Source organism: Notechis scutatus, chromosome 5 (assembly GCF_049901735.1).
Source record: "Notechis scutatus isolate UNSWTSFEM ecotype Mainland chromosome 5, rNotScu1.2, whole genome shotgun sequence".
Classification (NCBI taxonomy): Eukaryota; Metazoa; Chordata; class Lepidosauria; order Squamata; family Elapidae; genus Notechis; species Notechis scutatus.
Window position 1 is genome coordinate 4628582 of NC_142013.1, and position 16501 is coordinate 4645082.

Below are 16501 nucleotides of genomic sequence, written 5' to 3' on the forward strand. Positions count from 1 at the left end.
ATCAAGACAGTTGTTAAGTGAGATTTTCCCCATTTTACGACCTTCCACGCCAGAGTTGTTAAGTGAATTTTGCAGTTGTTAAGTTCATAACATGGTTATTAAGTGAATCTGGCTTCCCCATTGACTTTGCTTGTCAGAAGGTCGCAAAAGGGGACACCAAAACCGTCATAAATATGAGCCGGTGGCCAAGCATCCAAATTTTGATCATGGGAGCACGGAGCACACTTCCATAAGTGTGAAAAAAATGGTCATAACTCTCTTTTTTTCAGGGCCGTTCTAATTTCGGTCGGTCACGAAACAAACCGTCGTAAGTCAAGGACTACCTAAATTTATTCTTTAGCTGATTGGCCAAGGTCAACACAACTTTCTCTGGAGTTCTCAAAACATGTGAAGCCTACCAAGGCCCACCTTATCTACCAAGGCCCACCTAATCGTTTCCACAAGAACAGCCTTCCTGATGCCACCTAAACAAGGTTACCTACCTGTGAAACTCATGTATTTCTGGCTGTTTGAGGTCTTTTTGGAGTTGTAGAACTCGAGAACGTCTAGGACGGCTTGAGGATTCTTCTTTTGCTCCAGTTTAGTGATGTTGGACGTCTGGAGCAAGCGGGCCCATTGTTCCGGCATGCCCTGGAAATAGTAATTATTCAGAAAGAACGATTACCATTGCCTCTGCTGCTATCCCATTTAACGTGCTGCTTGAACCCACCCGGTTAACTGCACACCAGAACAACTAGACACAAGGACAGTTTTGCGATGACCCAAAGGGGCGTGGCACAAAAGCAACAAAGTCACAAAAGTAGGTAAAGTCCCTTTAATTCCTCCAACTTGGCCTCCAATGTCCAGTTATCATCGGCTGGAGAAAAAACCCTCCCAAGAACAGTTTTTAAAGGGAAAGAATTTAGTCCGAACCCAAAGTACATACAAATTATAAATAAAAACCAACACAAACCACAAGCTGCAGCAATTAACGAGACAAGGCAGGATAGAAAATTGCAGACTTCAAAAGATAATGAAACACGTACAGTTGGGAGGATGCCAAAACCCAGATGGGACTTGACAAACAAAGATAATGCAGCTTTGCTTCCAGCAAGGTTCTTTGCGCAAACACTCTCTTTATCCTGTTTTCCAGGCTGCAGCTAATGAAGGGAATCAGGGCCTTTTTCTCCCCCATAAGCCACGTTTCTCCCTTCTCCCTGCGTGCCCTAAGATGAAGAGGGGGTGGGCCTGGGTTTTCCTCTGAATGCCCAGCCGGACTGTGCCCTTCCCTAGTTTCCTCCCCAGCCACTGGAGCCACACTCCCTGTCAGCTGTTCGACTCCCCCCTCCAAATCAGATTCCAACAGGGGCATGACAAGTTCCCCCGCCCCCCGCACCCGAAGGCCATCACTCTGCTAAACTAACTCCCACAACACTGTCAAAATTACTTAGTAAGTCTGTGTTACTACTATTCTTCTCATCCTTCCTGTTACCTATCTCTTCCCACTTATGACTCTAACCGTGTTGCTCGTATCTTTACAATTTATATTGTTTAATTTGTTTTCCTAGTATGCTTTGATTGCGTATTAGTAACCTATGTATTTGATTGCTTATAGCAGTGACGGCTAACCTTTTCCATGTCACATGCCGAAAGTACATGCACGTGCATGCACTCATGATGGAATGCACACGTGACCCCCCCTGCGCATGCCTATGCAACACCCTGCACGCCTCTGTGCATGTGCATGTCTCTCCCGGCACGCCACGCACCTCTGCGCATATATGCGCATCTCCCCCGCACATCCACAGCAGATACCCAACAATTAGCTGGCTGGTGGGGGGAGCGCATTCATGCACAGTGCGGCTCTTCTGGAGTGACCTCTTGCGTGCCGGCAGAAATGGCTCTGCGTGCCACTTCCAGCATGCGTGCCATAGGTTCGCTATCATGGGCTTATAGTAACCTAGGAGTATCACTAATGTTGTATCTTATGATTCTTGATGAATGTATTTTAATTTTTCTTATGTTCACTGAGAGGTTATGCACCAAAGACAAATTCCTTGGGTGTTCAATCACACTTGGCCAATAAAGAATTATATTCTATTCTATTCTATTCTATTCTGTTCTGTTCTGTTGTTCTGTTCTGTTCCATTCTGTATTCTGTATTCTATTCCTTTCTTATTCTATTCCATTCTATATTCTATTCTATATTCTATTCCATTCCATTCTAATTCTATTCTAATTCTATTCTAATTCTATTCTAATTCTATTCTATTCTATTTCTTCTTCTATTCTATTCTATTCTATTCTATTCTATTCTATTCTAATTCCATTCCATTCCATGCCATTCTAATTCTATTCTATATTCTATTCTATATTCTATTCTGTTCTTATTCCCAATGCTATTCTATTCTATTCTTTCTTTTCTATATATATTCTATTCTCTATCTATTTTCTATTCTATTTCTTTTTCTATCTATTTCTATTCTATTCTCTGCAGCCAAAGGCTGTTCTTGGAAGAGTTTTTCTCCAGCCCAGGAGGTAACCAGGAAATTGGGGGCAAAGTTTGGAGCTAATAAAGGGATTCCTACTTATTATCTGGCTGTGTTGCCTTTGTGCCACGCCCTGGGCCCACACAGTAGCTTTGAACATTTCCTAAATGAATGGTTATAAGTTGAGGACTACATGTATATGATCATTGAAAATTGTAAAAAGAAAAAAGAAAACTTCAGTGAATTTTTCTTTTAACTGGTGAAGACAATCAGCCAAGGAAGAAATGATGTCGTAGGACCCACGGAGTTTACACAGCTGTTGTGATTTGTACCACAAGGTTATTCCACAACCAACAGCATCATGGACTACACTAGAAGTAAAGCCTGCCATCTGTCAGAATTCCGGCAGTTACTCCAATTAAATCATGAGCCTCAAGCCACACTCCCAAAACTTCTTTTCTTGTATTAGAAGTTAACATGCCGGCATTTGCCTGGGCCTAGCTGACTCTGAGATACATAATTCACTGTCACCCTTGATCCTATTTTCCCCACCCCACCCCTCTGGGTGTATCATCCAATGAAAAAAAAACACGTCCATAACAATCAATCATCAATCATGCCCTCAATCATGCTCTCCAATTAGATTTTTTGGGGGGCACAGATTCAGTCATCTAATCAGTCTTTGAAGAAAATATGAATGGAATGTACTTTCGATTCCACACTGCTGCCTGCTCTTTGAAACTCCCCCCACCTTCTTTCTGTTGACAACTATAAAACAATATGTTTTATGAGCTGACACCATCCTTACTGTAAATTCGCCTGTCACTGCGTCAAATCCAACGTGGATCGTGTGTTCAAAATCTGACGGGAGGGAGATCTCTGGCCGTTCTTTCTCCTTTTTCTTGTTGGCTGTTGTGGAAAAAAAGAAACCAAATTAAGCAAAATAAAATTAATCAGGAGAATTATTACTTTTATAATTCAGTCAAAAGACAGACAGATATGTAGATGCAAGCATTTCCTATTGACTCATCAGTACCTACCTTACAAGAACACGGTTAAAATCAGCCTCAAATGTGAGATCTAGCAAGAGCATTAATTAATTAAACCTATAGGCTTAAATATTTAATGCTCTTGCTAGATCTTATATAGGCTTAATTAATTAATGCTAGATCTTATAAAGTCTTAATGCTCTTGTTAGATCTTATATAGGCTTAATTAATTAATGCTCTTGTTAGATCTTATAAAGGCTTAATTAATTAATGCTCTTGCTAGATCTTACAAAGGCTTAAGTAATTAATGCTCTTGCTAGATTTTGTATAGGTTTAAGTAATTAATGCTCTTGCTAGATCTTATATAGGCTTAAGTAATTAATGCTTTTGCTAGATCTTATATAGGCTTAAGTAATTAATGCTTTTGCTAGATCTTAGATAGGCTTAATTAACTAATACTCCTGCTAGATCTTATATAGGCTTAATTAATTAATACTCTTGCTAGATTTTGTATAGGCTTAAGTAATTAATGCTTTTGCTAGATCTTAGATAGGCTTAATTAATGCTCTTGCTAGATCTTATATTTGAGGCTGATTTTAACCGTGTTATTGTAATGTAGGTACTGATGAGTCAATACGAAATGCTTGCATCTGTTTGCTTTTTGACTGTATTGTTTAAATTATTAAAATGGACGAACCGTTTTGAATTTTTTATAATTATTGTATTTCTTTGCCACCTGATGGCCAGCAATGTACATTTTGCCAGAAACTGGAGTTTACTTCCAGTTTCCAGAAAAATAACCCACCCCAATAGCCAACAAAGTATTTGCTTCATGGATCTGCTACATTCACTTAACTGCTGCTAAAAAGACCATAAAATTGGGCACAGATGCCCCTCTTAGTAACTTTCACTACAGGTAGTCCTTGACTTGTAACAGTTCATTTAGTGACTGTTACAACGGCACTGAAAAAAGTGACTTAGGACCGTTTTTCACACTTATGACCATTGCAGCATCCTCACAATCATGTGATTTATATTCAGATACTTGACAACTGACTCACATTTACGACGGTTGCACCCTTTTGCGAACTTCTGGCAAGCAAAGTCAATAGGGAAGCCAGATGCACTTAATGACCGTGTCAGTAACTTAACAACTGCAGTGATTCACTCAACAACTGTGGCAAGAAAAGATGTAAAATGGAGCAAAACTCACCTAACAAATTTATGACTTAGCAACATACATTCTGGGCTCAATTGTCTCAAATCATAGGTCATAATTCATTGGTCATAAGTCAAGGACTACCTGTGTACTTAATAAACCACCACCAAACCAGCCACATTATGGTCAGTTTCAAATTAAATACCAAGCCACAATTTCCTTAGCCATAGATGGCTAAACAAACACCCATTGAGAATGTAGAACCCATTAAGCCATCAATGGTGGTTTACAGTCCACATTAGAGATGGGTTCACACAACACACCCCCAGCAACAAAACAACCAGCATTTTGGCTTAAGTTGCTCATTTAATTAAGCAAGATACTGAATCAGAAACTAACCACAGACCAGTGAAAAATGCTAAGCCAGGGACAAACAAACCCCATTTAGCATGCTAGGCTACTGTAGATATTAGGTCTTTAACTAATTCAATTCAGCATGTTGTGAGAATCTAAGCAAGCCACTTCTTTTTATAAATTGTTTTTAGAGAACTTACCAGGACTTTTTAACTGAGCTCCCATCTCCCGTTAGGTTTTTTTTCTCTGTGCAAATTCCACGAAGGAAACACAAAATTTGCTTTTATTCACTCAAAGTCCCTCCTTGATCTCTGATTGGTGGATTTGGGAGTGGCAGAAAATTCCAGGATCTACTAAAACTCCTTGGGTTGATTCCTACCAGATTAGCAAGCCAAATGTCTGTGGCTAAGCAAGACGGTTGTTAAATGAGTTTGCCCCATTTTGAAACCTTTAGTGTCATGCTGGCTGGGAAATTCTGGGAGTTGAAGTCCACACACATATATACACCTTAAAACTTACCAAGACTGAGAAAAACCCGGCTAAAGTTTCACTTAAATTTAGCCATGCTAGCAGGAACTTTTGTAATTTGCATCATTAACAGGCCACCAATTTAAAGAAAATCTCCCCTAGAAGGTATTTTCTGCCTTTTATAGTAAGCCGTTTAAAAAGCCAGGATGAAGAATTCAATTAATTGGCTTGCAAATCTCTTAAGTAAGCAGACATTTAAATTCCTGGTTTAAGGAAGCTTATTTTTTAAAAAAAGTGAAAAAGCAAGCAACGGGGTTAACTTTGAACAAGGGCTGAGCCTGGACATATTAGAATATTAATGGTTCTCAACCCTCTTCATGCTGTCCAAAGCAACCTTTGCAAGTTTAAAAGAATTAATGATTTCATGGCCTGCTGAACTAAAGATATTACCGTATACATTCATAGATAAGCCCATCCGCAGATAAGCAGACCTTTGAAATTTTCATATGGCTTAATTTTTACAATTGGATTACCCCTAAGTAATCCACAGATTATCCATTTTTCAGGGTATTTTGCTTAAAAATTTCGAGACTCAGCTTATCTGTGGATGGGCTTATGGCAAATACAGCTAATAATCCTTGACTTACGACCACAATGTTAGCTCAAAGTTTTCGTTCCTAACTGAAACATTTGTTAAGTCAGTTTCGGCCCATTTTACAACCCTTTTTGCCACCGTTGTTACGTGAATCACTGCAATGGTTAACTCAGTAACACAGTTGTAATTCAAGGACTACCCATCCTTCAAAAAGATTTCTGAAGTCAGGAAAGATTGCTGAAATTTCAGTACTAGTAGGAGAACCTGTGTGAACTCAGGGGAAAGATGACTGACATGTGTCAAAACTGTGACAGTTTCACAATACTTTTAGCTCTTTTAAAAAATTATGTTTTTTAGGGATCTAAAAACTGAAACCGATACGAAGGAAATGTGATGCTACTAGCCAGCAGAGAAGTTCCTCCAATTTAAGACATAAATTTTGCTCAGGGTTTTTTTGAAAAAATATATATCTCAAGACAGAATATACTTTCAATTTTATGCTAAAACTGTTATTATCTCACTGAATTCTGAAGGTCTGGTACAACCACGATTGCCTTTTATCTTTTATGCGTTCAATTTGCTTAAAAGAGTTAATTTAACCTGTTTCCCTGAAAATACGACCTACCCTGAAAGTAAATCCTAGCTTAATTTTTACACGTATATCCAAAATAAGCCCTAATTAAGATCCCGCCCACTCCAGAGTACACAGGTAAAAATTAAGCTAGGGTGGGAATGGGGGTTTAGGATTAGGGTTAATTAACCTTTTTGGAAGGTTAATTAATCAATGATGATCATGCAATGTGTTTGGGGTTTTGTGTGAGTATATGTGTCTTTACACACCTACCCTGTTTCCCTGAAAATACGACCTACCCTGAAAGTAAGTCCTAGCTTGATTTTTTTTACACGTGTGCCCAATATAAGCCCTACCCCAAAATAAACCCTAATTAAGATCCCGCCCACTCCAGAGTGGACGGGTAAAAATTAAGCTAGGGAGGAGATGGGAGGTGGTGGAGCTGCCCTACTACTTCCCTTTGGACAGTTGTAGCCAGGCCTCGCACCCCCCGACACCTGCCTCACCGGCCCATTTCTTCTGCAGCCAGCAAGGCTGTCAAGGCTTTCCTGAAGGGCCCTGGAGCTGATAACAAAGCTCTGGATCGATCCAGAGGTCTGTTATTGGCTGCAGAGGCCTTCAGGAAAGCCTTGCCAGTCGCAGAAGAAGTTCCTGAAGGTCTGACAGTGAAAATGAGGCTGGTAGGCAACGCACGCAAGTGAGGTTAGTCAATGGAGGACATCCCCCGAAAATAAGACCTGGTGCCTTTTTTGGTGGCCAAAAAAATATAAGACAGGGTCTTATTTTCGGCGATCCCCTTTTTCCGATAAGCAAAGTCAACAGGGAAGCCAGATTCACTTAACAACGGCGTGACTAACTTAACACCTGCAATTATTCACTTAATAACTGTGGCAAAGAAGGTGGTAAAAGGAGGCAAATTTCACTTAGCAGAAGATGTTTCACTTAGCAACAGAAATTTCAAGGTCAGTTGTGTTCATAAGTAGAGGACTACCTGTACTGCACTGGGAATATGTTGGGTTTACGAGGGGAAATAGGATTTAAGCAAATCCTAATATAAAACGGATTAAATTTTTCTGAAACGTGGTGTAACTTGTTAAACTCAGGTTTGGAACCCAACATTCTGGTCCACAAAGTTTTTCAAAGCTATTCATGGCTTTTTTCGACTCAGTCGCGATTTCAAAGGGTTCTTAAGTGTCCAGATATATTTCAAGGATTACCTGTATATAGGAAGTCTTTTGACTTATGAGTATAATTGAACCCAAAATGTATGTTGCTGAGCGAGACAGTTGTTAAGTGAGTTTTGCCCCATCTTACAAACTTCCTAGCTACAGCTGTTGTGAATCAATTGTTAAGTGACTAACACAGCTGTTAAGCAAAGCTAGTTTTCTGATTGACTTTGCTTGTCAGAAGGTCACAAAAGAGGATCATATGACCCTTGGACACGGCAACCGTCATAAGTATGAGCCAGTTGCCCACCGTCTGAATTTTGATCATGTGAGTGACCATGGAGATGCTACTGTTTTGACCTACGCTCTCCAAGATCACGAAGCTGACTCCACATCCCGATGAAACCCCTTTTATTTGGGTTAAAGGGAATTCCTCTCCAGCAAAGTCCCGGCCAACAGTCTTTCAAGAGATTGCACAACTACAGACCTTTATCAGGCTGTGAGAGTTGCCAGGCTGATATCTTCCAAATGCCACGGTATAGCAGCAATTACTTGGCAAGAAGTCAGGAACAGATCTTCACCCTAATGAACTGAACTAATTATCTCCTGCAAACCCCACTCCCCTTTCTCTCCTCTTTATTCCCTATGGGAGGGGCCATTCACTGTCCACCTGTGCCCTCACTCCCGAGTCGACTCTTGTTCCTTAACTGTTCCCTTCTCCTAGCAGCTCTGCGCATGCACACATCGGGAACAGGCTCCAGCTGCTCTTCTTCCCCACTGATCTCCGACTCCGAAGGCAGCTGATAACTGTCAGACGGCCCTGGCCCCATCTCTGCCTTCGACACAGCGCACTCGTCAGAGCCTTCCCCAGACTCCAGGACTGGCCCATGTTCCTCCCCAACCTCCTCACTGTCCGAGTCTGGCGGGCCACAACAGCTACATGGTCCTAAGTGTGAAAAACAGTGATTTTTTTCCTCAATGTTGCTGGAACTTTGAATGGTCACTAAACAAATTGCTGTAAGTCAAGAACTACTTGCATTAATGTTAAATGATCTGGGTTGCAAAGATTCAGAGAACCACTAAATGGCAACACTGAGACACAGAATCAGATAACAGTCTCCTGCCACTACTAACTGTCTTAATGTTTGCAGTTGCCTTTATTGGTATGCAAAACACATAATAAATTGCTGAAAATAATGAGGTGCACACCCCATCTCATGAGAGGAAGTCAGGCGGACAGACCTGCCTTAAAAGGGGCATTGCTGCAGGCAGCCATCCAATTGGTAAAGCATTTCGCAGCACCAGCCGAAAACAAAAACAATTAAACCCCCACCGATTCCTGAGGAATCTAATGCAATAAGTTAGTTCCTTTTTCAGGTTGCACAATCAAAAACAGAAGTAATTCTGGTGCTGCAGATGAATGGCAAAAAAAGAGGAAGAGAATTCTGCCTCGGTGCATACCGAGAACCGAGGATGGTATTAAAAGAAAAACTACAACTACCCAGAGGACAAAATAGATTTTAAAAAACCACCCTTTTTTTAAAAAAAAAAAAATTCTGACTGGTCTGAGTTGGTTTCCTCTTTCTTCTAAATCTAAACCAATCTATATCCTTACTGTTTCTTTATTTTTATTTTTTAAAAGGTGGGAGGAACCCTGCATGTAGAAAACTAACACTGTAGCTTAAATCATCCTAAATAGGAATTCAGGATCCTGCTTCTGCCAGTACAATCCATTCATCCAACTTAGCCTACCAAATATCTTTTCAGCCGTTCAATCAGTGATTTGTTTATTTTTTTCCTTATTATGGTGGATTTAGTTAGTCGGATATAGATATTTACATTTTTTTCTTTATATACTCTCTCTCTCTGTGTGTGTGTGTGTGTGTGTGTGTATGTGTTTACCTATCCAGTTTTTGTGTTTTTTAGATTTGTCTATGGATTTGTCTGTCTGTCCATCTATCTATCTACCTATCTCTATCATTTATCTCTGTTTGTCTGTCTATATACCATCTCTATCTTTTATCTCTATATCTATCTATTATCTCTCTCTATCACTCTCTCTCTCTCTCTATCATTTTATTGTAAGTATGTATGTATGATTTTTAACCATGTATTTCTTTTATCTTTTAAAATTACTGTTTGCATTCTATCCTTCCTCTGTTGGTCTATCATCATATTATTTATTTATCATATTTAAGAAGCGTCCATCTCCCTCACAGAGGGACTCTGGATGGTGTACAAAAATATTAAAAAAGTATTAAAACAATAGGTAACATTTAAAAGAAGCAAGAATTGTTAAAATTAATTAATTAATAGGTGGAGAGAAAGCTTAAAGGCACCAACCCTGAATAACATAATGAGATAATAACCTCCATCAAGATTTGACTGATTGGAATTTTCAAAGTCCCAGTGGAACTATCTACCATCAAATAATGATTATTTTTGCCAATGGAGGGTGGAAAGTCCGTACAATTTCAGCCTTCAAAGTGGTACCATCATTTAGAACCTCTATCAAAGCTCATCCTTAAAAAGCGTAACCCGCTGTTTCTCAATTCTCTGCCCCTTTAAGACCTGTGGACTTCAACTCCCAGAATTCCCCAGCCAGCCATGCTGGCTGGGGGATTCTGGGAGTTGAAGTCCACAAGTCTTAAAGGGGCAGAGAATTGAGAAACACCGATTTAACTCAAAACAGAAACAAAATGGCTTTCTCTGTAAAAAAAAAAAAAAGGAAAGAATGACAGAAATCATGATACCTTTGTCTCCTGGCAGGATGGAGCGATAGAAACGGTCTCTCCTTTTCTTTTCTTCGGGGTTAGGAGGCAGGGGTTTCGAGCCGTGGTTGAGAGTCCCTATATCTTTGCTGCTGGAGCAGATCATGGTGCTTGTATTTCTCATGGGAGGGGCTGGCGGCTTGTCTTCTGGGTTGGGCCCACTGTTGGACATCTTCAGCAGTAGCAGCTACACCTGGGACCGAGATAGAAAGGATGTAAAATGAGGACCGAGCCAGGCAAACGTCATGCTTCCAACTGGCTGAGAAGCTTGGAAGAAAATGGGGGCGAATGGGCCTTTCCCACACTCCCAACAAGAGCACGAAGCCGACTCCTCATGCAGATAAAACCCCTTTTATTTTGTTTACAGTGAATTCCTCTCCAGCAAAGTCCCAGCCAACAGTCTTTCAAGAGATTGCACAACTACAGACCTTTATCAGGCTTGGAGAGTTGCTAGGCTGATATCCTCCAAATGCCACGCTGTAGCAGCAATTACTTGGCAAGAAGTCAGGAACAAATCTTCACACTAATTAAACGAACTAATTGTCTCCTGCAAACACCACTCCCCTTTCACTCCTATTTATTCCCTATTGGAGGGGCCATTCACCGTCCACCTGTGGCTTTACTCCTGAGTCGACCCTTGTTCCTTAACTGTTCCCTTCTCCTGGCAGCTCTGTGCATGCGCACGCTGGGAACAGGCTCCAGCTGTTCTTCCGCCCCACTGATCTTCGACTCCGAAGGCAGCTGATAACTGTCGGACGGCCCTGGCCCCATCTCTGCCTCCGATTCAGAGCCCTCATCAGAGCCTTCCCCAGACTCCAGGATTGACCCATGTTCCTCCCCAACCTCCTCACTGTCCGAGTCCAATGCCAGCTCTGCTGTCAGGCCACAACAACAGGGTTTTTAAATAGTTGAATGTGACTAACAGGTATTTCTAATTTAACTTCGAGCGCTTGGCAACTGACTCAAAACTTACAACGGTTGCACTATCCCGAAGTCACACGATCCCCTTTTGATAAACAAAAAAGTCAGCAGGGAAGATTCACTTAACAACGGTGGCAAGAAAAGTCGTAAAATGAGGCATGTCCCCCAGGCAGTTGCAGGACTTGAACTCATGTTCTCCTGTTTTCTCCCCTGACGACTTCAACTTCAGGGGTCTCCCAACTTGGCAATTCATAAGGCTTGTGGACTTCAACTCCCAGAATTCCTCAGCCGGCCTTGCTGGAAGTTGAAAGACCACAAGTTTTAAACTGGCCATGTTTGGGCCTCCCTGCCTTAAACAATGATATGTAGTCCTCGATTTAAGACCATAACTGAGCCCAGAATTACAGCTGTATGTTGAGCTGGTCATTAAGCAGGTCACCATATGATCGTGCCCAATTTCACATATATATTTTTTGCAACCATTGATGTGAATCCAGTTTCTGAGCGGCGGGTTGGATTAGAAGCAAAGATGTTCGTTTCCCGCTCTAGAGGTTGAGAGTTTGATCCTAAGTAGCGGCAAATTTTTCTCTCTCAGGACGCAAAGAAAAAAATACAGGTAGTCCTCAACTTACGGCCATAACTGGTTGCAAAATGTATGTTGTTAAGTGAGTTCTGCCCCATTTTACGACTTTTCTAGCCACCTTTGGTAAGGGAATCACTGCAGTTGTTAAATTAGTATCCCGGTTGTTAAGCGAATCTGGTTTCCCCATTCACTTTGCTCGTCAAAAGGTAGAAAAAATGGGATCTCACAACCCTGGGACACTGCAACCATCATAAAAATGAGTCAGTTGTTAAGTGTCCAAATCATGTGACCATGGGGATGCTGCATAAGTTATAAGTGTGCAAGATGGGCATAAGTCACTTTTGGCAGTGATGTTGTCACTTTGAACGATCACTAAATGAAGTGTTGTCAGTCGAGGATTATCTGTATTTGCTGCGAACTCCAGATATGTGACAGGAAAGGCATCCGGCCAGTAAATACTCAGCTCTATTCAGTCTCCCCAACTCTACCCCAAGTTAAGGGATTTTATAAAAAGAAAAAGAAAAGTGAATCCATTGTCTGCATTGGCTGTTTTTTTTTTTTTTTGTAGAAAGTATCCCCATTTTCTGGCAAAATAATTCCCAAATTAAAGGCACGTGATCGCAGGTAGCTGAACAACCATAAAGGCGGGTCGACATGCATCAAAAGAACAATTAATCAGTAGAACAACTTGCTATCAGAAGTTGTGGGTACTCCAACACTGGAGGTTTTTAAGAATAAACTGAACACCCTAACTGTTGGAAATGCAAACAAGCGCAAGGTACCTTTTTCCATGTCTGGTGGCTATGCCCAAAAATGAAAAAATACTGGATCAAAATACAAAAATGGCTAAATGAAATCACCCACTGTCAAATAGCGTTGAAGCCTGAATTGTTTCTCCTGGGGATCATTCAGGGTAAATACCCCCAAAAAGATTAAATATTTGACTATACATATTATTATGGCAGCAAGAATTGCACTAGCATCAGCTTGGAAAATGTCTACCACATCGTCAAATTGTTTAATAATCCGGAAAATCTTTGAATGCGCAGAAATGGATAGACTCACCATAGAACTGAATAACAAGAAAGACTCTAAGTATTATGCAACTTGGAACAATTGATATCAACCGATAGACAGTAAAAATAGGAAAGGTATAGTTTAAAAATAAGCTAAACAATTTTTTGTTGTTGTCTATGTTTATGATTAATGAGAACCTGTTGAAATGGATGAATATTTGTAATGTATGAATATAGCCAAGATTTCTTTGTACTGTCAGAGAACGATGGTGAACTGTATAAACACATTTTTCTTTTTATAGAAATATATTTTGTATTTTAATATTTTAATTTCAATAAAGGCTTTATTTTAAATTTAAAAAAAAAAGAATAAACTGAAGAACCATTTGTCCGAAATGGTAGAAGGTCTGCTGCTCGTCCCTTCCAACTCTGTCATTCTTAAAGTGGCTAAGGTTGTTTAATCCTGGCTTAGGGCCTCCCTACGTCTAAATCCAGCTCTGAATGCAAATATTAATGGTGGCATTGGCGCAATGCCATCCTTGAACCCACGCCAACATTTTGCATGGTTGGCTGGCTGATGAAACCGCAGGATTTCCGATAAACATTGCTGTCTCGGTTTACCTGCCCTGGTTTTTTTAACCTCTCTTGAGTCGAGATCCAACCAATAATAAGATCCAGAACCCCGTTTCATATCTGGCTGCTCTTGTGCGGCTGCATTTCCTGCCAACGGTTTCCATGCCTCGGTTTGTCTTTGATTGTCCAAGCTGGAAAAGTGGATGTGCGTTTAGTACCTTCTCCCTAATAGAGACTCTGCTGTTTGTGGGCTCACATGGCAGCCATGCCTTCTCAGGACAGAGTTTTAAATTAAGGAAATGCGCACAGCGTGCCAATTTCCTTGTATTTCCTTAACTGAAATATTATATGTTTCTGGGCTCACAAGCAGATCCTGTTTCTTGTCTCCCTTCCCTTCCCTTTCTTCCTTTATTCTCACTTCCTTTCCTTTTCTTTCCTGTTCTTTTTTTCCTTTCCTTCCTTCCTTTAATTTACTCTCACTCCCTTTCCTTTCCTCCTTCCTTCCTCCCTCCCCTCCCTCCCTCCTTCCTTCCCTTCTCTTCCCCTTCCTTCCTTTAATTTACTCTCACTCCCTTTCCTTTTCTTTCCTTTCCTTCCTTCAATTTACTCTCACTCCCTTTCCTTTCCTCCTTCCTTCTTCCCCTTCCTTCCTCTTTCCTTTCCTTTTTTCCTTTCCTTCCTTCCTTCAATTTGCTCACTCCCTTATCTTTCCTCCTTCTTCCCCTCCCTCCTTCTTTCCTTCCCTTCCCCTTCCTTCAATTCCTTCTCACTCCCTTTCTTTTCCTCCTTCCTTCCTTCTTCCCCTTCCTCTTTCCTTTCCTTTTTCCTTTCCTTCCTTCCTTTAATTTACTAATTCCTTTCCTTTCCTTTCCTCCTTCCTTCCTTCCCTCCCTCCCTCCCTCCTTCCCTTCCCTTCCTTTAATTCATTCCCTTTCCTTTCCTCCTTCCTCTCCTCCCTCTCTCTTTCTTTTCCTTTCCTTTCCCTTTAGGCATTGTGCTCTGTTTTCTGGGTTCATTTAAAAAGGTGTCCTGATCCAGACACCCAGATTTTATTGTGTTCCCTCTGATATTACGCTATCTATCTTTTTTTTTAAGTCATTGCCATTTTACAGGTGGATTACAAAGCATTTTTTAAAAAACATTCCATTTCCTACAGTTAACACACAACTTTAATTCAGAAGATAGGATGCTATAATCGTTGATCAACTGGAGTTCCTGAACAAGAAATAAGAATTTAACAAATTAATTAGTAAAGTTGATGGTGCTGAGGTTTTTTTTTACTATCTACTAATCATCTATATATCTATCTACCTATCTATCTATCTATTTTTCATCTATCTGTCATCTATCAATCATCTACTTCTATCTATCATTTATCTATCATCTATATCTATCATCTATCTATCTTCTATCTATATCTATCTATCATCTTCTATCTATCATCTATCTATCATCTATCTATCTTCTATCTATCATCTATCTTCTATCTATATCTATCATCTATCCATCTATCCATCTGTCTGTCTGTCTGTCTGTCTGTCTGTCTGTCTGTCTGTCTGTCTGTCTATCCATCCATCCATCCATCCATCCATCCATCCATCCATCCATCCATCTCTCCTTTATCTTAAGTCTCCTTTCTTCTGTCTGTCTCTTTGTCTCTCTAATGCGAATCTGGCTTCCCACCTTACTTTCCCACCTTCCCAACGGTTGTAAGTGTGAAAAACGGTCCTAAGTCCCTTTTTTCAGTGCTGTTGTAAGTACGAACCGTCACTCAACGAACGGTTGTAAGTCAAGGACCACCTGTATACTTTCTGCGGTTCCCTTCATCTTCTACCTTTCTTTCCTCTGCAAATTCCTTCCCATTTCCCTCAGAGTTGAGTAAAATAAGGGAAAGCAGAGAGGCTGCAGACGGCTGGAACTAAAACGCAGGGATTTTTTTTCCAGCTTCATTCACTCCAACGTCCACGACACTAAAAGGAACAAACAAGCAGGGCAGAAATGCTCCACGTTCCACATATATAATTCACCCGAATTCCCTTTTTCCTTAAGGGGTGGGGGGTGAGGGAAATCTCATGAAAGCAGACGGGCTTTGATGAAGCCGAAGAGAGGTAGGGAAGAAAACGCCTGAGCCAGCACGAAGGCCCCGAGCTTTCCAATTATCTGCATTTCCCCCAGAAGACCTCGTAAAAAGCGAGCATTTATAATTCATGGCGGCTTTGGCAAGCAGGCCTTTTGTAGGATTAGTCGGTATAAATTTCAAGGGAGGGAAAAGAACCAGGACGCTTGTGAAGAAAGGAGTCAAGAAACTTTAAAGAACAGAAATAACAAGAGGTGGGTGGGACCTCGGAGGTCATCTAGGCCAACCCCCCCCCTGCTCAAGCAGGACCAAGCGCTGTTCCAGACCAATGGCTGTCTTGTTAAAAAAAACACTTCGGTGATCAGCAAGCCGCTGCACTATAGGTAGGCCTCGACTTACGACCGACACCGAGTCCCAAATTTCTGTTGCTACGTGAGACATTCCCTTACGACTTTTTCTTGCCAGGGTTGTTCAGCGAATCACTGCGGTTGTTAAGTGAGTAACATGGTCGTTAAGCAAATCTGGCTTCCCCGTTTTGATTCGTCAGAAGGTCGCAAAAGGGGATCAGGTGACACACACACACACACGGGATTCTGCAACCGTCATAAATATGAATTAGTTGCCATGCGTCTGAATTTTGATCATGTAACCATGGGTCGTAAATGTGAAACGTGGTCATAAGTCTTTTTTCCCCCCCAGTGATATTGTAACTTTGAATGGTCATCAAATGAACTGTTTCTCGCACACAAAGAATGCTAGACTCAGCAAAAGGAAAAAAGAAGAAAAAATT

General features: G+C 40.9%; 1 protein-coding gene across 1 annotated transcript in view; it reads right to left on the minus strand.

Moving 5' to 3' along the window:
• PAK1 (p21 (RAC1) activated kinase 1) overlaps window positions 1–16501 on the minus strand; it is a 62797-nt gene that overhangs the window by 29925 nt on the left and 16371 nt on the right. Inside the window, exons 2-4 of the mRNA XM_087966015.1 lie at window positions 10524–10734; window positions 3277–3377; window positions 483–630 (exon numbers count right to left, since the gene is read on the minus strand). Coding sequence (XP_087822141.1) covers window positions 483–630; window positions 3277–3377; window positions 10524–10713 — 439 coding nt within the window. The 5' untranslated portion in view covers window positions 10714–10734. The remainder of the gene's footprint in view (window positions 1–482; window positions 631–3276; window positions 3378–10523; window positions 10735–16501) is intronic.